General features: G+C 50.3%; 1 protein-coding gene across 1 annotated transcript in view; it reads left to right on the forward strand.

The window, feature by feature from the left end:
- The window catches only part of SCRIB (scribble planar cell polarity protein), a 97,339-nt gene that overhangs the window by 36,377 nt on the left and 33,314 nt on the right, over positions 1-27,648 (forward strand). Inside the window, exons 17-28 of the mRNA XM_074145821.1 lie at positions 9,588-9,677; positions 10,137-10,214; positions 11,527-11,841; positions 12,325-12,405; positions 18,254-18,511; positions 18,758-18,868; positions 19,857-20,033; positions 20,477-20,593; positions 23,898-24,086; positions 24,768-24,887; positions 25,162-25,218; positions 27,319-27,375. Of these exons, the coding sequence (XP_074001922.1) occupies positions 9,588-9,677; positions 10,137-10,214; positions 11,527-11,841; positions 12,325-12,405; positions 18,254-18,511; positions 18,758-18,868; positions 19,857-20,033; positions 20,477-20,593; positions 23,898-24,086; positions 24,768-24,887; positions 25,162-25,218; positions 27,319-27,375 (1,650 nt within the window). The remainder of the gene's footprint in view (positions 1-9,587; positions 9,678-10,136; positions 10,215-11,526; positions 11,842-12,324; positions 12,406-18,253; positions 18,512-18,757; positions 18,869-19,856; positions 20,034-20,476; positions 20,594-23,897; positions 24,087-24,767; positions 24,888-25,161; positions 25,219-27,318; positions 27,376-27,648) is intronic.

A 27,648-nucleotide genomic window follows, 5' to 3' on the forward strand; every position in this document is an offset into this window, starting at 1 on the left:
GAGAGTGTCCTTGGTGAGAGCCGGGCTGGGACACCTTGCTCCTGCTGAGGGCTGCCCTCACCATCTTCCCAGCACGTGCCTCTTGGGGAATAGGTGCAGGACAACAGGAAAATACTTAGCATCTGAGTAGAGAATTAGCTGGGGAAGAGACCCATCCCAGAAATGGCATCTACCTGCTGTTTCCGGGGATGATTTCATGTCCTTGGACAACTATCAGCAGGCTGATAAACTAAGCAAGACCACTGCAGAGTGGAGAGGGCCTGGTGGCCCTTGGGCAGCACAGTTTAAGTTCATAACGCTGCTGTCCCATTCCTTGTATAATTTTATACAGCTCTTAGAGAAAAGGAACTACTGATGGTGTGTTCTTTAAGCCTAACCCATAACCCTGAGCCAAAGACCAACCTTGTCAGTGGCTGGAGGCATCTGCCGAGCTTATGTTGGGTGTAGGGACCTGGTGCTGTGTCTGCAGCTGGTACTTTCAGAGCTCCTTCAGCTCTTACTGCTAATGGGAATCTGCTACAGAGAAATAAATAATTTTGGTAATACACGTGATATCTGATGCAGGACTGATTCAGTTCCCAGTGTTTTGTCTCAATCTCCATCTGCGCTGCAGAAATGGCTGTATCTGGGTCATAGGGAGGCTTCTGGAGGAGAAAAAGCAGTTTATTGAGCTGCTGCTTGAAGGCACCAGGTTGTACCTGAAATCTATTTTCAGATGATTTTTGAAGAAATAGTCGAGAAAGAGCTGCTGTGCAGATTGAAGATAAATAGTGGAAAGAGGGTCCCAAATTCTGTTGGCTGATGTTGTCCTTCTGCATTTGCCCAGGCTTAACCTGTCCTCTGCAGAGCACCTGAGAATACAGGAGTCACAGAATCATGGAATTTGGGTTGGAAGGGACCTTTCAGCTCCTGGAGTCCCACCATGGACCCAGCACTGACCAACCCACCACTGACCCATGTCCCTCAGCACCGTGTCTGCCCGGCTTTTCAATCCCTCCAGGGATGGCGACTCCACCACTGCCCTGGGCAGCCTCTTCCAAGGCTTCACAGCCCTTTCCAGGAAGGAATTTTCCCCAATATCCATCCTAAACCTCCCCTGGCCCGACTTGGGGCCGTTTCGTCTCATGCTAAGGAGATGAAAGGCTCTGCGCTGGCAGGGCTTGTGCTGACTGAGGAGCTCTGGAGGCTTTTGCTTCTCCTGTGACGCTTTCTCCCGGCTGCACAAGGCTGTCTAGAAAGGACGTGCTGCTAATTCCTCTCCCTGGGACGAGGCTGGGCTGATGGTAGGTGTCTGGTGAGGGATGATGTCAGGTTTAGGATTCTTATGTAGCAAATTTTATTTTCCCACAATGTGACCTGTAAATTTTAAAGCCTGAAAAGATGAATAAACCTCTCATATAATGCAATGAAGGACACGTCACCTCTGTCTGCTCAGCTGGCTTGACTAGAGCATACCTTCTGACAGAGCAGGGTCCTCTTGAAGTTGTGAGAAGATAGAACACTTTGCTTTCTCTCATTTAATTTTTTAAATGACTGAAGTTCCCATTGAGCAAGGAAAAATATGCCATATTTTCTGTTCAAATTTGTCTGGCTTTTAATTTATTGCCAGAGGAGTGTTTTTATGACCTTTTCCGACTGGATTGCCGGGCCCTGGGTGTTCTACCTTCTGCTGTCACTCCCCAGCAGTTGGGAGGCAGGGGCTGTAATCTCTTCTTGTAGAGGTACAACTCCGTGTTCAGGTCTCTTAAGGCACAGTTTGAATACGATTCACCTACAAAGTGACAGCCATTGCTTGTGTGATTGCTCCTTATCCATCGTAATATGTCACTCTGTGGCAGCTGCGAGTTTTCCCTGATCCAGAGCTTTCTTGAGGACCAATTAGCGAACCGTGGAACAATTTCTCCCACAAATGCAGAACTACCTGCGGAGTTTCCTCCTCCTGCTCTAAGAGCGTGGCACAACTGCCTGGTTTCCTTTCTCAAACGGAGCAGAAAGCCAAAGAGGAGTGTTTTTAACAGAGACAGAAGATGCCGTGTTCAGACAAAACACTCCACCGTGAATTTTCATTTTTGAAATAGGAAAACGCGATGTGTATGGCAGATATGGGTCTCACTGCGCAGGATGAGGGTTATACAGAAACTTTAGGCATTAAAGTAACCCCTGAAGAAATTAATGGGGCCTCAGCATTTGCATGCCTTTAAAACTGCTCCCTATTTGCAAACCCAGTGGTATTTTCTATCTGTGGCAGTGGAGAAGGATAACTCCGAGGGTGGTTTGGGGACCGTGGGATGGAAGACTATCTCCAGCTTGGATCGGGAACCGAAACAGGGCGAGACTGGGAGAGGTGGCTGGTTCTGGCAGATCCGCTTCAGCCAACAAAGTACTGTGCTCTGTTCGGGAGCAGCAGGCTGGACATTTATGCCAAAGATAACGTAGATTATTTGGAAGAAATTCCAAAGTCAAGTCCCCTGCCATCACTAGCAACCAGATACTATACTCTATTTCATAAGTCAGTCCAACTTTTTATTAAATACAGATTGTTTCCTCCTGTTACTTGCCGGGTGTGCACACACTCGGGTTCCTCCTGCTGGGAGAAACCAGAAACTTCTCCAAATTTCTACTTCTTGAATGATGAGAAAACTCACTTTCAAGCTGAATTTGCATTCATTAATTCATTGTCTTCATTACATTTTTATCTTGAAAAGTCCTTCCCTGCTATGTCTGACCCTTTGTCTGCTTGTCCTTGGTATGTTTTTCTGGACATCAGTCACAACTCCTCCTGGCCTTTGTTTTGCTAAAGAAACCAGGCCCTTTTAACGTTCTCCTGTAAGAAGGATTTCCATTCCCTGTCTTCCTCATCGCCTTTTCATTCACCTCTCCTACCTGAATCCGGGTTGGTTGATGGTGGGTAACATGACAGTTTATTCAGGCTCCAGTTCACTAAATTTCATGGGTTTTCTGCCACTTCAAACATGGTGGTTCCTGTCGGTGGATTTAGTTCATTCTCTTTAGTTACCCAGCTCTTGCTCCTGCCTTCAGCATCAGGGTGCTCGGTGAGTTTTCTCCTCCCGACTGTTGTGTTAAACGTGTCTCTGCTGGTGTGTTGTACCGTGAGCAGTGCCAGGCTTAGTTGCAAGAATTTTCCATTTATCTCATTGTCAGCTTGGACAAACGCTCTCCCACCGTGCTCCCTGCCCCCAGCAGCACAGAGAGGAAACGGGGGACCATTCTTAATGTGAGACAAGCTGCTGGAACAGGTTCTAGAGGAGAGCGCTGAATTCTCCAACCCTTCCAGTCTTTGAATTGTATATTAAGTGGTGGGCTAAGTTCCTAAGTGACATTTTCTAGTCGGAATGATGCAATATGAATGACTATACCCATTATTTTACCACACAAAAAGAATCAATAAGAATAGGAATAAAAAAATCTTCAGTGCTGAAGAGAGGGCTGGAGCCCCTCTGCTGGGAGGACAGGCTGAGAGAGCTGGGGGGGTTCAGCCTGGAGAAGAGAAGGCTCCAGGGAGACCTCGGAGCCCCTTCCAGTCCCTCAAGGGGCTCCAGGAAAGCTGGGGAGGGACTCCTGACCAGGGAGGGGAGCCACAGGACGAGGGGGAAGGGTTTGACACTGAAAGAGGGGAGATTTAGGTGAGATAACTGGGAGGAAATTCTTCCCCCTGAGGGTGGTGGGAGCCTGGTCCAGGTTGCCCAGAGAAGCTGTGGCTGCCCCATCCCTGGAGGGCTTCAAGGCCAGGTTGGATGGGGCTTGGAGCAACGTGGTCTGGTGGGAAGTGTCCCTGCCTGGAGCAGGGGGTTGGAAGGAGATGAACTTTAAAGGTCCCTTCCCCCCCAAACCATTCCATGACTCTGTGAAAGGAGCCTGGGTGAGATTGTCCAGCACCCTGACTCTGCCACGTCCTTGGGGAGGTTGTTCCAGTGAATAATTGTTCTCACTGTAAACATGTTTTCTTATATCAAGGTGAAATCATATCTCTGTACAGATACACATATATAGATATGAATATTCATATATATATCATGATAGATGATTCATATCTATATGATAGCTACGTATTTGTATCTATATATTCCTATCAAGATTAATCTTATCTGTATGGGCCTAGTTTTTTATTTATGGCTCAGAAGTCATCATATTTAATATTTTAAAAAATACATCCTTTCTTCATCTTCACTCAATAAAATGTTGTTTGCTGTCTTGGGATGTCTTTGGGGAAGCGGGATCTGCAGGAGCCACCCCAAGTATTTGGCATTGTAGGTCTCCTGTCCTCTCTGCTCTTAACGGTGCTGTTGGTCACTGCGGCTTCCAAACCTTTCTCTTTTGGCATGCTCTCCGGTTGGTGCTACACTAGGCGGAGAGGTGTTTGGTAAGGAGGCAGTGAAGGGCTGGACTCATCTGTACCTTTGCAAATATCCATTCCCTTGGTGACCAAAAGCCCCTCTGAACAGAGGAAGAAATCTCCTCAGAGCCAGGAAACCTCCAGCTCCTCTCCAGGGCAGGATATCTCCTGCCTGTTCCTTTTTCTGTTGCTGTTTTTAATTTAGTCCTCGACAGCTCATGCTGTAATCTCCCACCTTCCATTTGGTCACCGGTATTTCCAGCCTGTCCCCTTGTCCTCGCCAGTTCCTGCTTTGCTGAGACCGGAGGGATTTAGCTCTTCTAATCTTACCCGGTGAGTCAGTGCCTCTGGCTCCTCGGCTCCCGTGTTTGGGTGCTATGTGAGTGTCCCCTCTCCTGTCGGGGTATTCCTGGAAAAGGACACAGGCACTGGATGTGACGTCTGTGCAAAGACGTCCCTAATGGTGGGTCTTAGGGACCTTCTTCAGGGATTAGACCTCAGCAAGACGCAGTTACCCTTTCGCTGCTGTTTTCCCAGGTCCCTGCCATGTGTGGTTGAGGATTTCTGGACAGTTCGTTCCACTGTTGGAGCTGCTGTCTGTGAAATTCTCTGATCTCGCCAATCCCTTTTATACATTTGAGTTCCACAGTATTTACTGGTAATAAATTCTGTAGTTTACTTGTGCTTTATATTGAAAAGCATTTTTTTAAGCCTATGGCTGAATTTTCAGTGGGTTTCCCTAATTCCTTTGTTTTTACAAACATGGAATAATCATTCCCTATAAAGTTATTAATGAGATGAAAAGATAAAAAGATGTCTGTCCCTCCCCATCTCATATTTGAGGGCTCCCAGCGTCCCCTCACATGGAAATATTCACGTTTTTACTGTCGGGGATTTGAAATAAGGACAGAGCTGATGCAGAACTGGCAGAAGAACCAGCCTCCCTGTTGGTTCTTCCCTGGAGGCCAGTCCTTGGCTTCTGCTAGTTCTGACCTTGGGTAACGCACCCCTAAACCCAGCGTCTTACCACATTGGTGAGAACGTCTTCTGATAGCAAGGTCTGTGTTCTACAAAAGTCTGCTCATTAGATCTTTGCTATTACATGATCAGCCAACTCTGGAGTCTTGCTAAAGCATGAAATAGAGGCGTGTTTGGTTTTTGAGAGGCCTAATTTTCATAAAATTCAGCTGTTTGGCCAAAGTGCTGTGTCTGTGTCCCTGGTCACAGACATGCGTGTTCTTCAGCTGCTTTTCTGGAGCTGGCGCTGGGATAACGAGCAGAGAGTTACGGGCATCGTCCCATGTGATCTCGGTCCGACGGCTCCGTTTAAGTGCTGTTCTAGGGTTCAAGATCCCAGAGTTTTATAAATGCTCTGTCAGCGTATCCGAGATCTCAGTCAGTTGTTGGGACTCTTGGGTACAAGATACCCAGCCCTTTTGACTTCTAAAAGGGTTATTCCTAATTGATGATGTTAAATGGATTCTTCAGCTGCCGTTGGAGTGTGATTCATCACTTTCATGTGCCGCGTGTACAACATCACGCTTCTCCCCAAACACAGATCTGAAACATTTATCGCATGTTTGCACTTTCCGTGGTATTGTTGACAATCCAGTCTCACGGAAAGTTTGGAATGATGTAAATACAGGGATTAGACCCGTCCACACCTCCAGGTTTACAGCAAGTCATAAAGATACGCCTGTGCATGCAGAAACTTGCTGCCTCCTGGAAAAAAAAGCCCTTAATCCTTCTCTCCCTGTCTGGAGGAATAGTGTGGTCTTTCAGTGGGTTCTGAGGTACGAGAGTACTCCGTGCTTTGGCCATTGGACCCTGTGAACATCTCCTTTGCTGCTTCTTTGTCTCCTGTGCCCATGCCGGGAGCAAGCTGCAAAAATTCTTGGCGGTTGCAAGGCACAGCCTTGAGGGATGTTCTAAGTCTGTTGGGCGATACTTGGACATCCCTGGCTGCCTGTTGTAGAATCACAGAATGGTTTGGGTGGGAAGGGACCTTAAAGACCATCCAGTGCCGCCCCCTGCTCCGGGCAGGGACACCTCCCACCAGACCACGTTGCTCCAAGCCCCATCCAACCTGGCCTTGAAGCCCTCCAGGGATGGGGCAGCCACAGCTTCTCTGGGCAACCTGGGCCAGGCTCCCACCACCCTCAGGGGGAAGAATTTCCTCCCAGTTATCTCACCTAAATCTCCCCTCTTTCAGTGTCAAACCCTTCCCCCTCGTCCTGTGGCTCCCCTCCCTGGTCAGGAGTCCCTCCCCAGCTTTCCTGGAGCCCCTTGAGGGACTGGAAGGGGCTCTAAGGTCTCCCCGGAGCCTTCTCTTCTCCAGGCTGAACCCCCCCAACTCTCTCAGCCTGTCCTCCCAGCAGAGGGGCTCCAGCCCTTGCAGCATCTCATGGCCTTCTCTGGTCCTACTGCAGCAGGTCCATGTCCCTTCTGTGCTGAGAACATCTGCACCATTTCTGCTTTCTCCAGAGTGGTATGTGTTTACTCACTGCAAGTTGGAAGACCTCGCAGGATCAAGTGCATCTATTCAAGGATAACTATAGCAAAATGTGTCAAAGACTGGTTGAGATGGAATCGGCCCTTGTTTGAGTGTGTTCCCCAGGGACGTGCAGCCTCTGGAAGGAGCCAGCCTTGGCTGAGCAGCCTGTTTCTGGGAGGGGGTATCACAGATCTATTGTTACAGCTGAGATGAGCCATTGCTGGGTGGTGGTGGGGGTGTCCCTGGTTCTAGGGGAAAAAATGCCAGAAGAGAGAAACACTCCAGAAAGTCAGTGGCAGGAGCGGTTGCAGGGGTGGAAGCTGTGCTGGTTCAGGAGCGTCTGTCTAGACATCGTGGAGGCTGAGGGAGCTCTGAAGCAGCCTTAGGAGAGATGCACCTTTGGGAAGAAATAAGGTACTGGTTTAGTGCAGAGAGCAAGGTCTGGGCTGGAATGTAAAATACTGACTATGAAACTGAAAAGCCAGTACAGACCACTGGACCCAGTTCCTCCTTTCTCAGGTTCGTATTCACGTCAGTCATTCTTTTCATAGACTTCAAACAGGCATTCACCAGTTCGGTTTCTCACCACACCGATTTTATGGGAGAGCTAATTTGCTTTGCGAGTTTGAAATCTTTTTTCCAGCCTAAATGTATTTGTGTCCAATTCAAGCTCATTTGCTGCTGTTCTAGCAGCATCTTTAAGTTTAATTAGGTCTTATTCCTCCTCGGTGTTTTGCTTTTTCAGTGTATGCTGATAGGCTTAAGGTTCTTAACCCTCAGTCCAGTTGACTTTTCTGGCAAATTTCCCCATATTTTCCATCTGGTTTCTACGAATTTGTGAAATCCGTGGGGTTTGTTGTTTCTCTGTCAGTTAGTTTACACAATCAACTTACTGTGCAGCTGGAAGTGACTCTCTTTAACCAGTGACATTGTATTTCCCTCGTTTATTGTCAGAAGCAGCGATCCTGTCCCGGTGGTTCAGGTGCTGAGCAAACCCACTGTCTGTCTTACTCAGAAATACCTGGGTCCTGTGACTGGAATACTCCAGTCCTGGTCTGGAGACCTCCTTTTCCATCATCTTTACAAGTTCTTGTGTTGAATATAGATGTAAGTCTTTAGAACGCTACTAAAATCCAGTGAGACTGGAAGAACAGAAGCGGTACTTGTAGTTAGATCCTAAGAGGCTTCTTCACACAAGGGGCATTAGTCTGATCTCTAACTGGTTTTTGAGTGTGCTATCGGTGACGTGCAGTGCTGTCTCCTGACTCCACGTTCCTCTGTCTTACCTGAATAATCCCCGCCTTTTGATGCTCTAGACCTTGCACCAGAAAACGATGTATTTACGGTCTCTCTGGGATCAGGGGCTTCCTTGTGAACGTCCCAGCAGCTTTGGGTTGACTGGGCACTGGAGAAAATGGCGAGGAACCTTGTTGTAGTTCTGCGTTTCCTGTGGTGTTCTTTTGGTTTTGTTTAAACTTAGCAGAGCGTGAAGCCCCTCAGGCTGTCGCTTTTGTCCTTGCAGAAAGCCAAGAAGGATTTAGTGGGGGATTAAGGAAAGCAAGTCTTCTGCTTCCTTTGCTGGCCACGTCCCAGGCGACCTGATGTTGAAGCGTAGACACCTCTGCAGCAGCCGCTCTCCGTTCTGGGCTTTGTTTCCAGACAAGTGACAGCAAATTGGGTTCTCTCCAGGGGTCTGTGCACATTTCTGTCATTTACCTCACCAGCTCTGTGGTCCTTGGCCCTGACAGATCCCCAAGAGAGTCCCATCTGTCCCGTTCCTCTCCCTGTCCCCTGCCACACGCTCCCTGTCCTCCTCCTCATGACTGGGGCAATCTGGAGAGTTTACGCTGGGATCCTGGATGTAAACAATTTCAGTTCCAGTTTGACCAAAAGTTTTGCGGTTGGAAGTGGGTGTGATTTGGTGTGTAGAGGTGGGAGATAGGGAGGAGAAGACACTTCTGAGTTGCACAGCTACAGTCTTGAGCCTGCCTGTGCAGGGGGGAGAAGAGGATGGAGCCAGCAGACAGAGCAGATGGCTTTTCTGGAGCCAGGCTCTGATCTCCATCACAGAGCAAAGTGTCTGTCCAGGGCATTGTGGAAGAGCTGCCATTCCTGTCACTGCCACTACGGTGGGGTGACTCTCAGTCTCCCGGGAGCTGTGTAGAATTGCACCCCAAGGGGAGCGCTGTGGAAGAGCTGGGCTGTGATGGGAACACTCTCCATGCTTCTTGACCCAGTCCCACCCCACCGCTGCTCAGTTTACTTGTGGTGGACATCTCGTTTGATGTGTTCATCACAGGCAAACCGACTCTTGGTCTTGAATCACAGAATCACAGAATCTTAGTGGTTGGAAGGGACCTTTGAGATCATCGAGTCCAACCACATTAAAAGATGTGGTTCAGGACTGAACTGTGAGAAAGGAGTTGTTTGTTTAAATGTATTGGGACTTTGGTGCCTTTCAGGCATGGATAGAGTCATGGAATCATAGAATTGTCTGGGTTGGAAGGGACCTTTCAGATCATGGAGTCCAACCATCAACCCGACACTGACAAACCCACCACTAAGTCATATCACTAAGATAAGGATACCCCAGCCTGCACAAGCGTGTGAGCAGATGCATGCAGATAGAGTTTATACTCTTGTGCTCGTTCTTTAAGTAGTCACCCCTTGCTCCTCAAGATGTTTTGGGTGTTCTCCTGGTCTGCGCTGACCTGTAACCCGTGTCCGTTCTGCTTCCAGTTGACTCTGACTATCGTGCGGCAGACGGGGGGGCTGGGCATCAGCATCGCAGGGGGCAAGGGCTCCACCCCCTATAAGGGCGACGATGAGGTAAGACCCCGGGCTCTGTAATTATTGAAGCACCCACTTTCAGGGTTCTTTGTGTGGAGGTTGGATGTCCCTGTGGATCAGCTTTGGGGCTGGGCTCCAGGTGGTAGCAGCGATGAGAACGGCCATTCCTTTCCCATCTGTGTCCTGATGGACTGACAAGGCAAAGAGGTTGGCGTTGTCCTTCACACACGTGGTGGCATCAGCTGCATCACGTTCTCATCCCACTGGACAAAGATTAAAGCATCATTCCCTTTTCCCCTTTGTCACCTGTGGGGTTTCTTTCCCCTTTCTCCCAGCTGCTGACTGGGGTGGTGTGGGTGTCCTGTCCCCACATCCAGGGAACAGGACTGGGGAGGGATTTCCCCTTTCCCTGAAGCCGAGCAGGGTGGAGTGGTCTCTCTGCACTTCAGAGGCTGAGGAATGGGCTCCACCTCTTCTAACGCGTGGTTTTGTTTCCAGGGCATCTTTATTTCCCGGGTGTCGGAAGAAGGTCCTGCAGCTCGTGCGGGGGTTCGTGTTGGGGACAAGCTCCTGGAGGTAAGAACCTCGCTGCTGTGAGGCAGTGAACACTTCTAGTGACTGGAGAGTGGAGGGAGCAGTACAGTTTGGTATTTATTTGCATGTATTTATTCGCATCATGCTAGTTTGTAGGACAAATTAAGCACCAAGAGCTGTGCAAGAGCAAAACAAAGTCCCCCTGGCTCAAAGGGTTAGTTGTTTAATTAACAGTACCGTTAATCTTTTGCTGCTTTCTAAGGGCAGAATTTTCTCCTGTGCTCACTCCCCCCCAACGCCGAAGTGTCGTGTAACCCAGGTGGGAAGAAACACTCAGCAGTGTGTGCCCGTGTGCTCCCCGGGCTGAGGGACACTTCTGCTGTCCTCTGCGGGGCAGAAGTGGACCTTATAAGCCAAAATCTTAACCAGGGAGTCAGCCACGTGCTCTACTTGCCTGTCTTCAAATGATGTAAAACCAGGATGAATCCTACGGGATTGGGGTGCTCTCGAGGAAGGATCGATGGCATTATGGAGAGGGTGGATGTCACTACAGGGCTGGACAGGGGTCAGAGGAATAGGTGGTCCGTTTTTGGGGCGCTGGCCCGTGTTTGTGCTGTGTGGTGAGGTGTCCTAAGGGATCTCCTGCACCCCTGCTCACTGCAGCCTCCACACTCGCAGTGGGGGCTTGGGCATTTCCCTCAGCAGATGTTCCAGTCTTCTCACCACTTCCCTGGCATTGACCGTGGTACAAGTCAAATAAAGCGCTACATGGCTCCATAATTAGAAGTTTTTATATCACTTCATGAGAAAACCTTGATTCTGGAGTTTCAGAAGTTACTTTGTTCAATTCTGCAGTTATCATAGGATTGTCTTGATAATTCCATTAAGTTTAAGTCGAAAAAGGAATAAGCACTTGATCCAGCCTGATCTCTTGGATGTTTTAGGGCCTTAAGTGTCACCGAGCGTCCTTGTGCTGCAGAGTGTCACACTGTGTTTTGCTGCAGAGTGACTTTCAAAAGGGAGTCAGATCTTGAAGATTTATGGAGATGAATGATTATCGTGAGGCTGCATCCGCTTTTGTAGGAGCCATAAATGAATGGGCATCATGGGAAGTGAATCAGAAGTGAAAAAAAACCCCAAAACTCTTTTCCCAAAGCTGTGACCGAAGAGGGATCTACTTTACATGACATAGTAGGGTGCCATGAATTTAACTGTTGGGGAAAGGAATAATCATTGACCTTTGCAGGGGATGGGCTGTGCTGGGCAGTGGGGGCCAGGGCTGGGGCTGTCTGTGCAGGCTCTGGAAGAACCCCCCAGGGAGGTAAGGGCTGTGCCTGGCTCTGTCTGTCCCCAGGTGAATGGTGTGTCCCTGCACTCCGCTGAGCACCACGTGGCAGTGGAGGCTCTGCGCGGATCGGGAAGTTCCGTCTCCATGACGGTTCTGCGGGAGCGGATGGTGGAACCAGAGAACGCCATCACTGTCACACCACTGCGCCCCGAGGATGACTACAGCCCCCGCGAGAGGCGAGGTGGCCTGCGCTTTCCAGAGCGACCCGAGGGGACACCTCCCACCGAGAGATACTCCACCTGCCTCATGCGCAACGAGAAGGGCCTGGGCTTCAGTATCGCTGGTGGCAAGGGCTCCACACCTTACCGGGCTGGCGACATGGTCAGTAGCAATCCTCTGGGAAAGGAGGTGCTCCTTCCCCGAGTCTCAGCACCACTTGCGGGAGCAGCACGGGGGAGCAGCATGGGGTCTTCCTCACCCACGGGCAGGCAGCAGCATGGTGGCCCGGGCTGGTGGCCCAGGTAGCTTCTGAGAGCCAGAACCTGCTCTTAAATCAGGGAAAGAGAGAAGTTGAGAAGGAGGAGGGACTGGAGCTCACAGTCCCTGCCAGTGACATTTGATCTTGCTTCTGTCCTCTTGACATATATCCTGGGCTTTGGGCCATGTGAGGGCTTTGCTGCAGCTGGAGGTTTTGCAGGACTTCCAGAAGCAGAAAGAGGGTTTGTGTGGAGCGAGGGACAGATGGGAAGTGCCAGGGCAGGGGAGGGCTCTGCCAGGGGGAAAGGTGCCCGGGAGCCATTCTGGAAAGCCCAGCCCCGGTGAGGGGACGCACTGGCTGCTCTGACCCTTCTGACTGTGTTTCAGGGGATCTTTATCTCCCGGATCGCAGAGGGTGGCGCAGCCCATCGGGACGGGATCCTGCACGTAGGAGATCGGGTCATCTCGGTGAGTGCAGGCGTGCAGGGAAGGGGTCCGATCCAGCTCCCCGCCCTTCCTCAGACAGCAGCTGTTTTTTTTGTCATGGAAAGCTGGATTTGGGGGGCTCTTTTTTTCAGCTCCCAAGCCTCTGGGAGAGCATTTGATCTTGGTGGTTCTACCCCTGCCTGTGATGGGTGGTGGGTGCATTTAATGCTTCCCCTTTCCCCAAGCGCTGTGTGAGTGGCAGTACTGGAGAGAGATGATGTGATAGCACTGCCATGGCCTGGTGTCCCTCCAGAGCCTTGTAGGACAGGCTGGGAGGCCATGGCGTGTGGGGAGGGAAGCCCTTTGGGGCATGGCTGACCCTCTCCCTGCCCTGGGAGGCCATGGCGTGTGGGGAGGGAAGCCCTTTGGGGCATGGCTGACCCTCTCCCTGCCCTGGGAGGCCATGGCGTGTGGGGAGGGAAGCCCTTTGGGGCATGGCTGACCCTCTCCCTGCCCTGGGAGGCCATGGTGTGTGCGAGGGAAACCCTTTGCGGCATGGCTGGCCACTTCCCTGCCCTGGGAGGCCATGGTGTGTGGGAGGGAAGCCCTTTGGGACGTGGCTGTTCTCCCCCTGCCCTGGCAGGGCTCGGTGCAGGCCGAAGCGGAGGGAGGCTCAAGAAGATACAATGGAGCTGGGCAGGTCGTACCGCAGTGCTTCCCCCTGCTTTCCTTGGAAACTCCGGCCCCATTTTCCCTTCCTGTTCGTGCTGGTGGTGTGGATCTCGCTGCTGCCTCTAACCTCCAGTCTCTCTGCCTGACGTGTCCCTGGCTCCCCGTCCTGCGGGGAGAGCGTCTCCTCCTTCTCCTCCTCCTCCTCCTCCCCAGCTCGCATGCTGCCTCCCAGCCGTGGCTCCCTCCGGTGCTGGTGGTGGGGTTCTGGCCCAGCCGCTGTGGTAAGAGCACGTGTTACCACAGCGCTGGCGCGAGTAAGCACTGATACGGCCTCGTCAGTGCTGGCTTCTGTCTGCTCTATCCCTAGGCTGGGGCTGTGGTGGACTTGCTGGGGCACAGAAATTTTAGGGGGGGTTCTGGCCCAGGTCTGACATCCATAACTTGGCAGGGGACTTGGACAGGTGCAGCAACTCCCCCTCCTTGCTAGTGCTCCCCCCTCCTCCCAAAATCCAACCCTGACCCTGACTGTTGCCAGATAGCCTAAATTATTTGGGGTTTGCTCATCTTTTGGTGCTCCACCAGTGCAGAGGCATGACTGGGAGGCGTTAATCACAGGCACAGGGCCTGTGGTGTGATGTTCATTAGCTCTACCTGTGGCGAGAAGGAAACACAGGCATGGAGTCCAAAGTGAAACCTCTCTCCACCCCCCATTAGCAGCTCTATTTATATCTGTGGGCAGCTTTGTAGGAAAAGCAGATCCAGTTCCCTGGTAATAGCTTGCAGTGTCCCCCAACTGCACCGAGTGGGCTCAGGGCCCACAGAACTCGGGGCCTTGCTTGGATTTTAATGTGGATGAAGGCCTTGCTGTTGTTAGTCCTCCAACATGAAATACATCCATGCTCGAGAGCACGGTTCTCTGCTCTCAAGGACGGTACCTGTCCTGAGGTGTGTGCGGTCGCAGAAGCATCAGCTGCCGCTCACACCTTGTGCTCAGTTATGATGGAAGCAGGAAAAAACTATCATCTCCCAGGAGAACACTCACTGGTCTGGAATATTCACGTCTTCTGTGCCTCCCAGCAAGTGTCTGTCCTCTGGCAGCCGTGCCTCCTGGCGGCAGCCGCCATTCCAACTTTATGCTTGTGGGGTTCACCAAGTGCGGTACCCATGTGGTGGCAGTGTCACCTCCCGAGGCCTCTCGTATCTTCTGGGTGATATTTGCCCTCAAGAATACCTGCTTGAGCAGCTGTAGGGGTTTCGCTCTGTCCCTGGTGGAATCTGGTACTGGGTTAGAGCCGTCGGGCTGTCCTGGCCCAGTGACGCTGCATGTCCAGAGGGCATCTGTTCACTTCAGAGAATCATAGAGGCATTGAATGGTTTGGGTGGGAAGGGACCTTAAAGCCCCCCCCCAGTGCCACCCGCTGCCATGGGCAGGGACACCTCCCACCAGACCAGGTTGCTCCAAGCCCCCTCCAACCTGGCCTTGAACCCCTCCAGGGATGGGACTTTCCACTTCAGAGCCGTGCCCACATGGCATCACCTAAATTCCCTGTTTACCACAACTTTTTTGAAGCAGTGGTTGCCCATATTTTATTGGAAAGCTTTCCAGGATGTGATGGTTCCTGGGATCTGTGTTCCCCTGTATCTGGCTGGGGAAGGCAGGAGGACCCTCATGAGGATAATGGGTGGTTTCATAGCTCCAGCAGGCAGAGGCCCATGTCCAAAGCTATAGTCTCCCAGTCATGCCTTAGTTCTCACTTTGCCAAAGAAGTTTTGTTTTCTTAGGAAAAGAAATACAGCACAGCTTCATACTCTTCCCCTGTGCTCTAAATTCTCCTGGACTCCTCTGCGGAGGAAGATCCGGGGTAGCTCCCTTTCCTTTCTTAAGGGAGCTTTGAGTACATGGCTTGAAGAGCCCAGCCTAGATCTCCTCAAAGTTCCCACCCCACCAGCGATCGACTACTAACTCCCCAGCTTTCCCTGTGTATTGGCGTGTCCTGAGAGTCATCACAGGCATCGTGGCAGTGGAAGACGTGGGGCAGGGAGCTGCAAGGGTGGGACGTTGGAGAGTTTGAATGGTGGGATGCGAATCCGGCAGGACTCGGGGCAGGGGCTAAGGGCAGCTAGGGTTTTTGGGACAGGACTGGGAGTAGACTGAAGAAACCTGATTCTGGGGGAGATTTGGTTCAGCAGCAGCACCGGACGACACATGGGGATCCTAATGAGAGCAGTGTGGTCACTAAGACATTTTCCAGAATAATATAACTCCCTGGCACACAGAAGCTGGGAGAGGACAGAGGACACTCTTTCCCTTCCTCTGGGCACTTGGACACTGAGCTGGGCTGGTTGCCCTAGCTGGTTGCTAAGCAGAGACGTAGCAGTGAAGGCCCCTGAAAATCTGCTGTCCAAAAGCTGGGAATTTTGGCATCGTGATTACCAGGCAATGGAGAAGTTAACGAGCAAAATACCATCACGGGCTGACTCATGGAGTTCCTGTTCTCTAGTCCAGGGAGGTACCACTGTGTGCTTTTGGTCTGACCAAGTCTGACCATTCTCATCTTCTTGTCAGTGGCAGAAAAATAACGGAAGGGAAGGCGTGAAGTCAGACGTGCTGCTGCAGCAGGTCCATCTGTGGAGTATGCTGGGCCCTGACCTGCTGATAAGAACCCAAGGGCCAAGTCTCCTTTTTGTTAAAAATCAGCATATCTGGCAGATGGGAGGACCCCAGGGGATCCTCCCTTCCCAGTCCACTGGCCACAAGGCCACCACTTTCCCCATTCCCGGTCCAGCCACCAGGAAGTCTCAGTGCAGATTCCAGAAGTGAAACAGGCTCAGACATGGCTGGCCCCAGAGTTCCACAGAGGAGAAGGGGAACAGTACCTTTACAGTCACACACACACAAACACAAGCAGCCCGGGGCATGAACCACACAGACACCTTCACCCTGTTCCTGCCCTCTGGCTGTTCAGGTTTGCCAGTGGCACATGGACACGTACTCCGTCACTCAGCTCACATAAACGTCCGTGTTTGCAGGCCTCCTCAGCCTCCTTCAAGGCTCTTTGGTCAGACCTGGAGTTTTTCTCCAGTTTCTGGGCCAGCGGTTGGGTCTTCCCACGATTTGGGTTCCTACTTGCTGGCTGGTCCAGCTTCAATTTTACTGGCAGATCTTGCACTCGTACCCAGAATAGAGAGCAAACTCGCACAGTAAATTCAAATGGAGTTTGGTAAAAAACTCAAGCAGATTCTGGTGATCAGGCACGGGGCTTGGCCAGATGAACGTACTGACCAGCAGCCTGCTTGCCTGTGATCAGCCTCTCTTATTCTCCACCCTCTCCATTTCCCCATGCTTGTTCCTCCCCTCTCCTCCTTGGTCACCTCCTTTTCCTACCCATAATCCTGCTGCTCAGCATCCCATGATGAGTTTTACACGTTCCCACCATCTCCCTTAAAACCTCCTGCAGCAAGTTTGCTCTTTGCCGTGAGAGCTGCTCTGATAACCCACAATAATCTTGATTTCCTCTGCATTTTGATTCTTTAATGTTACTGTTTGAGTGAGTCCTTTAATGATCCATCCATGAGTGTCTTGAGTCTCTGTTACCTGCTTTTCGTTAACGTTTGCGCACCCATGTGTTTAATTTATTGTCTTTCCTGCTTGTTGCCTTGTCTCCTGTGCTCAGCAGCCATTGCCCAGGTCCCTTTACATCCTTCCTCTCCCTCCATGCACCTGCAGGCTGGGAAGTTTTCACACCTTTCTGCTCATCCTTTCTGATCAGTGCCAAAGTTGTCCATCTGGGGACAATCCTCTGGGTAGAGGAGATGCTGTGGGGCTGAGAGTCTCCTGTTTGTGTCCAACACAACTTTCTTCCTCCATGTCCCAGGGGGAGTCGCACTTGGCCATGGATGGGATGGGGCAGGTTGGGCGAGGGGGCTGGTGGCATTTATGGAGGGTCTGGAAATTTTGGAAAACTTTTCCAGAACCTCAGGACTAGAAACCTTTTCATTTTCAGCTTCAGCTTTTTCATGGCAAGTTCCATGCTTTGGGCAGTGTTAGAAGAACACTTAGCTCTCCTCTCAATATTCTGTCCCTCATACATTCATGGAGAACAGTCCCATCCTTTCTGGTCCCTGAGTTTCTAGGCCAGGTGGTTTAAATCTTAATTTTGTAGGAAAGGCTCTCTGTTCCCCTGCCTGTCGTAGCAGCTTTTCTCTGTGCATCTTGTTAACTTAGGTTAGATATTTTTTTTGGGTGAAGGATGAGAATAACATACAGTTCTTCAGATGAGTTCTCTTCAACACTTTGTGCAAATGACATTGATGCTGCTCCCTGTGTGCACTGGAAGAACCTCTTTGAAGCACTAGATCTTTCACTGATACTACAAGACAACTATAGTTGTAGTCTTGAAATTATTTGGCTTGGCATATTGGATAATGTTTTCTTGCCCAAAATAATTCTAGTTTTCCTTTCATGCCAGCCAGTCACTCACTGTGGACTAGCAGAGTCTTTTTCTCGGTGCCCCCAAGTCTTTTTATACCTGGGATACACTTTTTATGGCTGAAAATGGATATCTTCCCCAGACTGCCCTGACCTTGCCCAGCATGGGCAGTGGTGGCCAGTGACAGGTCCTGTTGCACATCAGATCATGCTCTTCAGTGCCTGTGTCCAGGCTCTGAGAGTTGTTGATGAGGGCGAACAGCTGAGCACAAAGGCAGCTGATGCTTCTGGGATTTGCTGCTTTGTCTTCTTCCCATATCGAGATCTTTGGACCCATTCCTTTACTGCAGCCTCTTGGGCTTCTTTGGTGATGACCCAGTAAGGAAGCTGGAACACAAAGCCAAGGAGTGATGGGTACCCTCCTGGAAATGAGTAACCCACAGCATAGTCCAGGCGATAGCTGGGTTTGTGGTGCTCCAGGAGGTGGAGCATCGTCTTCATGGTCCCCTGGAGCATCACTGGTGCTGCTGGGGCTTGGAGAAGGTGAGAGAGGGTCTGGTAAGGTGTCTGCAAAGAGGATTGTGGTCAGAGGGGATGAGCAGGTGCCTGTGTCCCTTTGCCAGGTAGGAAGGAGTAGGGTAAGCGACAAAGTGCTTTGGGGAACAGGCTTTTGAGAAGGGGCTGTGGTGTTCCAGTGGAACGGGGTCCTTCGGGGTGCTCGGCCAAGTGCTTGGAATGACTGGCTGTGCTGGGGCGAAACTCTGACGCTGAGTTTGCGGGTCGTTCTAGATCAATGGGGTAGACATGACAGAAGCCAGGCATGATCAGGCAGTAGCGCTGCTTACCGCGTCCTCCCCCACCATCGTGCTGCTGGTAGAGAGAGAGGGTGCAGAGCAGCCCGGCGAGGGAGACTGGCCCGGGGGCCCACGGGCACGCATGCACTCCCCACCGCCACCCCCCAGCCACGGGGAGAGCCCGCCTGAGGAGACGCCCACGCCACAGAGGAACCATCTCTCCAAAGGCCTGGAGGATCAGTATCCCATTGAGGTGAGTCGGTCTCTTGGAATATGGGAGTGGGTCATCTTGGGTATTTTTCATTGGAAAATTGGCGGTCTGATGAGGGCTGGCCCTCTGTGTTACTGGGGCAATGGGAAATAATGGGGAACCACCTTGTCCTGTGGTGCTCACCTTGTGTTCGCTCACACAAAACATCCCTGACTCCATGTTTTCAGTGCTTGTGGTCCTTATGTGACATCCGTTATCCCCTTTGACTCTGCTCCTTGTTCCCTCCAGGAAATTCACCTGGTGAAAGCTGGTGGTCCCCTGGGGCTCAGCATCGTAGGGGGCAGTGACCACTCAAGCCACCCGTTTGGAATTCATGAACCAGGTGTCTTCATTTCGAAGGTAGAGTCCGGTGTGAGCAGCCCAGCGGTGGGCATCACTTAGCTGTTTAATTGTTGGGGTTAAGATGAAGGATTTTGATGCAAGAGTCTGAGAAATACAGTATAGATTTTAAAAAGTGGGATGGGGGAGGGATGTGTGCATTTCTAAAGAGTGAGCTCATACTAGACACACTGCTGCTCTGGTGGGAATCTAAATGGCCTGTAACAGCCTGCAAACCTCTATAATTCACGCTGAGCTGTTTGGGGAGAGTTAGCTTTTGAAATAGCTGAGCTTATGTTAGCTTTTAATGAGTCCTGGGAAGATGCAGGCATTTCAGAAATGTTTAGAGAGCGCACAAGCCAGCACTTGCTGCAGTTAATCCCCTCCACGGTCCCACACATCCATGCTTGTTGGATTTAGGGATGTTGGAGAGGACATCCCTGCCCAGCCATTTCTGCATTTGTGTGTCTCTTGTCCCTGGGAGATGCTGAATCTGTCTCCTCTAATACTATGGCTGCAAGGCCCAGGACATTTTTACCTGTCACCTGGAGCAGCACTCACTGATCTGCTCTGAACCAATGTCCCAGCACGTACGCCGAGTGCTCCACCATTCTTGTATTGCCAGTTTGATCAATACAAGTCCTGCATTCAGCTGATTTACCACCGTCAGTGTTGTAAACCTCCTTCACTTCACTTCACAATTCTCCTTCCTCAGCTTTCTCTGCAAACTCAAGAGTTGGGGCCTTCATTTCTCCTTGCAAGGTGCTGCTTCATCCCCTCCTTGTTTTAGTGAGAGAATATAAAAGCATATTGAATGACACTTGAAGGCAAATCTTACTTCAGTCTCTGCCAGCTTTGACAGCTACCTCTTGGGGAACTGTGGTTGCAGAGATAGAAGTCAAAACCGGCCTCAGAGGGTGTTAGAGGATGGCCTGGGGACACAACCAGTCTCTCTCCAAGGAGACATGGGCTTTCCTTCTCTAATTGTAATATTAATGACTCTTTGCAGGTCATTCCCCGTGGACTGGCATCCCGCAGTGGGCTCCGAGTAGGGGACAGGATCCTGGAGGTCAATAGCATTGACCTGCGCCACGCTACCCACCAGGAAGCAGTGAATGCCCTGCTCTCCAACACCCAGGAGCTGACCATGTTAGTGAGGCGAGACCCACCACCACCTGGTATGCAGGTAGGTGCTGAGCAAGAGAACTCGGGGGAATTGCGCTCTTCATTATAGAAGGATCACTCTTAAAGGCAATTTCTTATCAAGCTGGAGGTCTGGGACTAGGGCACAACCAAACTGCAGGCTGGAATTTCCTTCTGTCCTGCCAGAATCCAGTCCTTTGTAAGGATATTTCCAGCTGGGGGCTGTGGAGGGTCTCTGGCTGTGCCTACAGTGACATTGTGACCAGAGAATTACCAGATTCCACAAAGACCAGACCTGAACAGGAGACAGAAATCCAGAAAAGGGCAGAGCCTCTTCCAAAGGGATAAACTGTGCCAAAGGAGTGAAAGGTCTAATTTGGGCCCTTTTCAGAGTATTTAGAATATGACCAACGACTAGGAGTGTTTCTTCAACAATTCCAGTCTGAACTGGACCCAGAAACAGGGAGACCTTTTCTGTGTTTGCAGGAAATATGCATTGAGAAGGCTCCAGGAGAAAAGCTGGGCATCAGCATCCGGGGTGGAGCGAAAGGCCATGCTGGAAATCCGTTTGATCCCACTGACGAGGGCATCTTCATCTCTAAGGTACCTGAGCAGTGACCCTGCAGCCTGGCTGCATGCAGGGACCGCCAGGAAAGGGGTGATCCCTGTGGGATTTGTTCCATGTGCTCCCTGCACTCCCCACCGGGGACGTCCTCCTAGAGCATTCTCCGTTCACTGAAGGAGGTGCATTTCTTTCCTTGTGTGTTTTTGTTTGTTTTGGTTTTTTTTGTGGTTGGACTCGATGATCTCAAAGGTCCCTTCCAATCATGAAGATTCTGTGATTCTGTGACAGCTACAGAATTTCTTCTTTCATTTCCTATGTTTGCTTTTATTTTCCCTTGGTTTCTTCTCTTGCCTTTTTTTTCTATAACATGAACCCATACATCTTTCCTTCTCCCCTTTTCCCCTCCATTCCTATTGCTTCCCCCAAGCGCTTGTGGCCTTCCTGCCCACGCTTTCCTTGTGAGCAATCCATAATGCTTTCCTTCCCGCTTGTGCCACACACCCTGTGTGTAATTTTGTTCCCTTTTCCTTTGTAAATGACCACTTGTGTGCGTGCGCATTTGTCACGTCACTTCTCCCCAAAGTAGCGCGTATTTTCTTTCCAACAATACGCTGTGTGTAAGCTTGTGCTACTCCTGACCCTTACCAAGAAACTGCCTCTTCTTTCTTGTTAGCAACTGAGCTCAGTGACAAGGGGTGTGATTTCTGGTTGTGCTGCTGACCAGAGGGCAACTCTGGATGCTCACATCAGTGTCATTGGTGCCCTCTTTCGCTGCTGTGGTGGCGTACAAACTCTGGCTTGGCTGTAGAGGTCTGAATAATCCTTGGGGGATGGTGGACGCTCCATAATTGCCAGTTAACCCTTTCTGATAATCAGCTGCTTTCAAAGAAAGGGAATACTCAGCATTTGTTATCACTTGGATATAACTTCTTTATCGGAGTTTTAAAGTTAAAAACCTAAATTCACTTTGTCAAAGTAATAGTTGCATTTTTAACTGCAGTATTTGTAACAGCAGTAAAAGAAAACCTAAGATAATCATAATCTACAATTATTTTTAATGATTAGGTTTGGTTTTATCTCTTTCAGTGTTCCAGTGTTTAGGGGTTTGGAAGGCTTGCACTTCAGCCCCCAGGGCAGGGTTAGGTTCCCCCCTCCACCTCTTTTCTTTTTAGTAGTAGTTGTTTTAGCCTGTGGAGAACCAAAGTTCTGAACTTCTCTGCCCTCCCTTCAGCTGTGTACTTCAGCTCGATCTCTCTTCTCTGTCCTAACCAGAGAGTTTTTCCGGCTTCTCTTGTTCTGGCTGTGTATTTCCAGTAACAGAAACAAAGCAGTGCTGCTTCCTCTTCCTCCTCTTTGGATGTCTAATTACTGCTTTCTTTCTCCTTAGTTTTTTCTTAATTTGCATTTTCATCAGTCCCTTAATTGTCATTGTTTAAAAAAGTTGTAATCTGGTTCTTCCTTATAAAACCTTCTTGATGAAGTGTTACAAGTTGAGTACCATGAGAAGTATGAATTGTATCTACAATGTGAAACTCATGATCAGTCTCGGTGGGGATAGCTCAGTGTCCCGCAGTGACATATCAGTAATACAGATGACATCGAGGACATTCTTCTACATTAACTTTACCTCCTCCCCTTATTTCTGGGTGTTCTACTGTCACACTTATGCACTTGCTCTCCCTGGAAAAGAAATTGTGAGTACTCCCTCTTTCTCCATTCCGCTGCATGTGCCCGCATTAGTGCATGCACACGCACTCACACCCTTTCACGGCCCTGAAGGACTGACTGTAGCCATGCACAGCTGCTCTCCCTCCTCCCCATCCTAAAAAATATAAAAAATGCATACAGCGTTTTTTCTCCTGTTTTTTACAGGTACTTTATTAAAGATATATCTGTTGGTTTTTTTCTGCAAAACAGCTCCAAAATACCCATGCCTTTGGTTTTCTGGGGGGTTTTTGCCTCTCTGATCCCAGTAATACATGGTGTGCAGTATTTCTGCCTGTCTTTCCTTCCTCCAGTGTGCCTCAATCGTACCCTGAAGGCCACTCCTGCATGTCCAGCTCTGTGTGCCCTTGTCCTCTGCATTCTCTCATCGTGGATCCACAGGCTTTGCTTGAGGTCCCTGACATGCCCTTTCTGGGGAGCCCCTGTGTAGCGCTGGCCATAATTCCCTTTGTAAAGCTCTGTCGTGTTGGTTCTTGGCTTTGAGACCTTGAATGGCAGCCATCTGTCTGTCCCAGTGCTCCCAGAGAGGTCTGTCCGTACACCGAACGTCCCAAGGTCTCCATTGGGTCTGGCCTGACTGCGTGCACACCCCGTCTTGTTCGGGCTTTTTGGTCTCCCATTAGAAAAAGTAATGCCCAGTTGATTGCTCTGTTCCTTTTCCTCAGGCACTTTGAGTTGCGTCCTCTATTTCTGTCTGGTTCCTGGTAGTAGCTTCGCTTCTTGACATTGATCTTTTTTTTTTCTCACTTCCTCGGCTTGCAAATTCCTCCCGAGCCTCATGTTTGCATGTATTTGGGGTGGTTTTGGGGATTTCCCTTTCCCAATCTCCCCTCTTCCTTCTCTTATCTTCTCTTCCATTTTGTACCCACAGCAAGTCCTGCAGTCTCTTTTCCCTGTTCCAAAGGGGGAAAAATGAATAAAACTCCTTGCCTTGACTGCCTTTGGTGGCAAAGTGTGTGCTTCCATCCTCTCCTCGAACACACAGGGTTACAGACTCTGGCTTTATGTGCCTTACCCATACGCTGCATGTGGCCGCTTCCCCCGGTCACAGCTTATGTACGTGAGGCGAGAATAAGTTCTTGTGACTTCCTGAGGAAAGAAAATAGAAATTACACATTATTTCCCTGAAAGAGAGGATGGAAAATGACAGACATGGGTCATTCGTTACACTGGTCTCTACCACAGAGACAGTGAAAGTCTTTCTGCCTCATTTATCTTTATCCACAAAAATTATCCCTACTCTTGCATTTTCTGTCTCTCTCCCAACAAACAATTATTACGATTTCCTTTCTGTGGAGATAAATCACAGACGCGAGAGCTTCCTTTCTTACCTGCCTCATTGACAAAACAAAAGCGGTTTCTTTCCTTGGGACAACACATTTCAGATACAGATTCTTTTTACCTGTCGTAAGAGATCTCTTCCACATCCCTTTCCTCTGCCAAACTGTAGATGTTTTTCCTTTTTTGCCCTCTCCATAACTATATTTAGGTACTTCCCAGCGCTTTCCCTGTGTCCTTTGTGTCCTGTCCTCTCTCATTCCTTCTTCCCAATGGTCCCAGAGCTCCCTGATCTCCTCTCACCTCCTGAGGTGACCCCTCGATCCCCCATTGTTCCAGGTGAGCTCCTCGGGGGCGGCGGCCCGGGACGGCCGCCTGAAGGTGGGGATGCGGATCCTGGAGGTGAACCACCAGAGCCTGCTGGGGATGACGCACACGGAAGCAGTACAGATGCTGCGCGGGGTGGGCGACGCGCTCCTGGTGCTGGTGTGTGACGGCTTTGACCCCAAGGCTGCAGCTGCCATCGAGGTGAGAGCTGAAGTGTGGGGTGCCCTCGCGGTGACCGGCGCCACAATGATCCCACCTCTGTCCTTATAGAAGATTTTTCTGACCATGTGCTGTAGATTTTTCATTTGAGGTCCCAGATTTCAAAGCCTGGTCCACTGCTACATGAACTGGAGGTGGTTGCCAGTTCATAGATGCGCTGGTCTCTAGAGGCTGTCTCTCTGCTGGTAACAGAACTGTTCCACAGTGTCGCTGCGCTGGTTTGTAATGCAGTTTGCAAGCTAAGTTTCTCCAGGTGGTTTACACCTATTTTTTTTCTCATGCCAATGTTGTATTTAAAGTAAATTGTCTGTGTGTTTATTGGTGTTCACCTTTCCCTGCAGGGAAACGCTTAACCCATAGCAATCCTGTGCCTTCTCAGCTTTCCTTTTTCCAGGCTTAGCAAGTAAACTTTTCTGTTCTCCACCAGAACATGTACCCAACCCCCAGTCACCTTATCCTCTCTCTGAAACTGTCTCCATTTAAATTCATCTTTCTTAGACATCGAGTTCCTTGAGTAATCAACAGCTGAAATAAGGTTTCAAGTTGTCAAAGACTTGCCTGGGATCATCTTGGTTCTCTGGATCTGGGAGCCCAGGATACGGCTATTTTTTGTGTGGCACACTGTGGACTTCCACCATGTTTCATTGCCTTTTTGTTTTGTAGATGTCCCCAGGAATTATTGCAAACCCTTTTGCTGCTGGTATCGGACGCAAGAATAGCCTAGAAAGTATCTCTTCCATCGACCGGGATTTAAGTCCTGAGGAACTGGAGATCCTGCAGAAGGTGGGTATTCTGGCTGCAACTGGGAGAACGTTACAGAGCAGAAGAGGTTTCTGAAAAATCCCTAGTGTCCCATGGTGCATGGAATCTGCAGCACAACAGGTTGTGGACTTCCTTTTGATGGGCTCAGCAGGTCCCAGCACCTTCCTCGGGAATGGCTAGGACGGGACTCCTGAGGCCCCCTCAGGAATGGCTCGGACGGGACTGTGAGGTGGTCCTGAGGTCGCAGGTGGGAGAGAGCACTGGGTGAGGTGGCTCTAACTTTGGTCTCTCCTAGGAGATGGAAATGGTGAGAGAAGCAACTCAGTGGGAGAGAGAAGAAATGGAGAAAGTGGTGAGAGATTTTTCGTGTAGCAGAATCTGTTCTCAGCAGTGGTTCTGCCGAGCCCATGAGCCCTAAGGGAAATGCCACGGATTGTCTCTGCCCGGTTGTTCGTGCCACGGGGGGTTTGGGCCTTCTCCTCCTGGTGCACCGCTCGGGTCCCGGCTGCTTTCTGGCTTTGCCGTGCCTCCCCCCGTACCCCTGTGGTGTTGTTCTGCTGGTATTTACAGAGTGCGTCTTTGTTACCTCCTGGCACTTTCTGGACAAGCTGCAACTTGGAGAAAAGTGGCCTTTTTGCTTGGAAGTCCCACATTTAATCAGTTCTCCCTGTACAGCACCCCATCACCTGACAGAGCTTTCATGGGCAAAGATGAGAACACACAGCTCAAAGCTGTCCTGAACTGAAGCAGTGGCACCGTTAGTCACAAGTGTTAATCAGTCACAAGTTTGTGCTCCTCACTTTACGTGATCATTTTTCTGACTCATTATGAGATTTTTGTATTTCTACCTCCTATTCCAGCCTTTCACAGATACAGATGAGCAGAGTCAAGCCCCTCGAGGACTTGGGTTTTCTAGTTATCCCTCTTACAACTGTAATTTATGCAGTCAGATTCTTTTGGAAGATGAAGAAAAATTGAATTCCTCAGTATTGTCAATAAGGAACCTGCTCTCCTGGCGGATAAGTGCGGATAAGTTTTGCAGGCCTTTCTTCAGGTTTCCAACTTAGATACACCTGATGTTTCTCCAGGTTCTCTCTGTAGTTGTAATCACTTCTTTACATTTGCTCCCAACAAGTGTGGAGTTATGTTGGCAATTCTGGATGGAGGTGATCTTTGTGATTCAGTTAACACTTGAGATTTTACTTTTTTTGGAAGAAAGGGTCAAGGTTTTGACTAGACAGCGTGAGAGGACAGAGCCATGGACAGGAAAATGTCTGTCTCATCCGTCTGCACTGACTGCCATGGGCTGTGCAGGGTGTGGGTTTATGAGAAACTGCAGCAGGGGGACAAAAGGGGCTCAGGGTGTTGCAGACTCCCTTTGGGAGCTTTGCTTTAAGCCTACAGCTTAGATTGGTGTCAGCATGAGCAGGAATAAGACAAGGGACTTCTGCAAGGTGTTGTGGTGGTGTTGGACATCTGTGCTGAGATGGGAATTCTTCCAGAGGAATGCCTGATGGAATAATCTTCAGCCTGGTCTGGTTGAATACGTCACGGCTCGTTACTGGGGGTTGGACTTGATGGCCTTTAAAGGTCCTTTCAACTCAAAGGATTTGGGTAGGAAGGGACCTCTCTGCTCAGAGCAGAGCCGATTTAGATCAGATTTAGGTTTCTCCTATAAAACATCCTGTTCGTTTCCTAGGAAGAAACTGAGAGTGGTTTGTTGTGGTTTCAGAAAAACTGATTTCGTAGCATTGCTGTTACAGCAAAGGGTGTTCCTACTAGTTTTGTGTTGGAAGCAAAGCCCATAGCTGGGGCCTGTGGGATGAGTCACTGGTCACTCCCGTAATATTCCCGTGCTGCACTTGGATGACTGAGAGCTGACAGGGGGCTTGAAGCCCTGCCTTGTGCTTTTACAGTCTCTGTCTCTATAAATATATACCATTTTGGCTGCGATGCTGTTAACAAGCATGTGATTTTTTTAGGTCTTTTTCCTTAGTGACAGCCAGGCCTGTGCTCTGTAGATTCATTTCTCTGTTCCCTTCCAGCCTCTCCCGTCTGTGCTCTGTCAAGGCGTCTCCTCTTGCAATCCACAATCTTCTCCTTCCCCTCAGGGAGGGCTTTATCTCCCGTGGCTTTTCCCCAGGCCTGACCCTGCTGAGGATAGAGACATCCTCTCTCTTCCCCTCGTCCGGGGACACCCCAGCCTGTGTTGTTCAGGGCGTCCATCCCCTCCGCTTCGCTGGCCATAACCGAGCTCCTGCGGAATCCCAGCACCTTTTCCCCACGGATGCTGGGTTTCTGCACTCCCTCCACTGGCGCCGGCGCCGTTCCTGCCCCTCTGTCCCCTCTGTTGTCCCCCCCGTCTCCCTGCCCGGCATGGCGCTGACCTCTCTCCCTCTCTCTCTGCCCACGCTGCTGGGATGCTGCTCCGGTTCTGCCCTGTCCCGGGAAGGAGTGGATGCGTAGGGAGCGGGAGGCAGCCACCCGGCAGCTTGAGGAGGAGGCGGAGGTGAGGAGCATGGCGGGGGGGTGCAGAGCTGCAGAAAAAGGGCCGCAACTGGACTCAAAGGCCATGGAAATCTCTAAAAGCACTCATTCCCCGTAACTTCTCTTCTCCACTCCCTGCCCCCCCCCCCCAAAGACTTGACTTTTGGGTATAAGAGAAGATACCAGAAATGGAGAAATCTGTGATGAGGTTGAGGAAGGGATGGTGGAAAGCAATGGCTGGAATGAGACAGGCAGACAGATGTGAACAGGGAGTGAAAGTGAATAAAATCATACA

Source organism: Numenius arquata, chromosome 3 (assembly GCF_964106895.1).
Source record: "Numenius arquata chromosome 3, bNumArq3.hap1.1, whole genome shotgun sequence".
NCBI classification, from domain to species: domain Eukaryota; kingdom Metazoa; phylum Chordata; class Aves; order Charadriiformes; family Scolopacidae; genus Numenius; species Numenius arquata.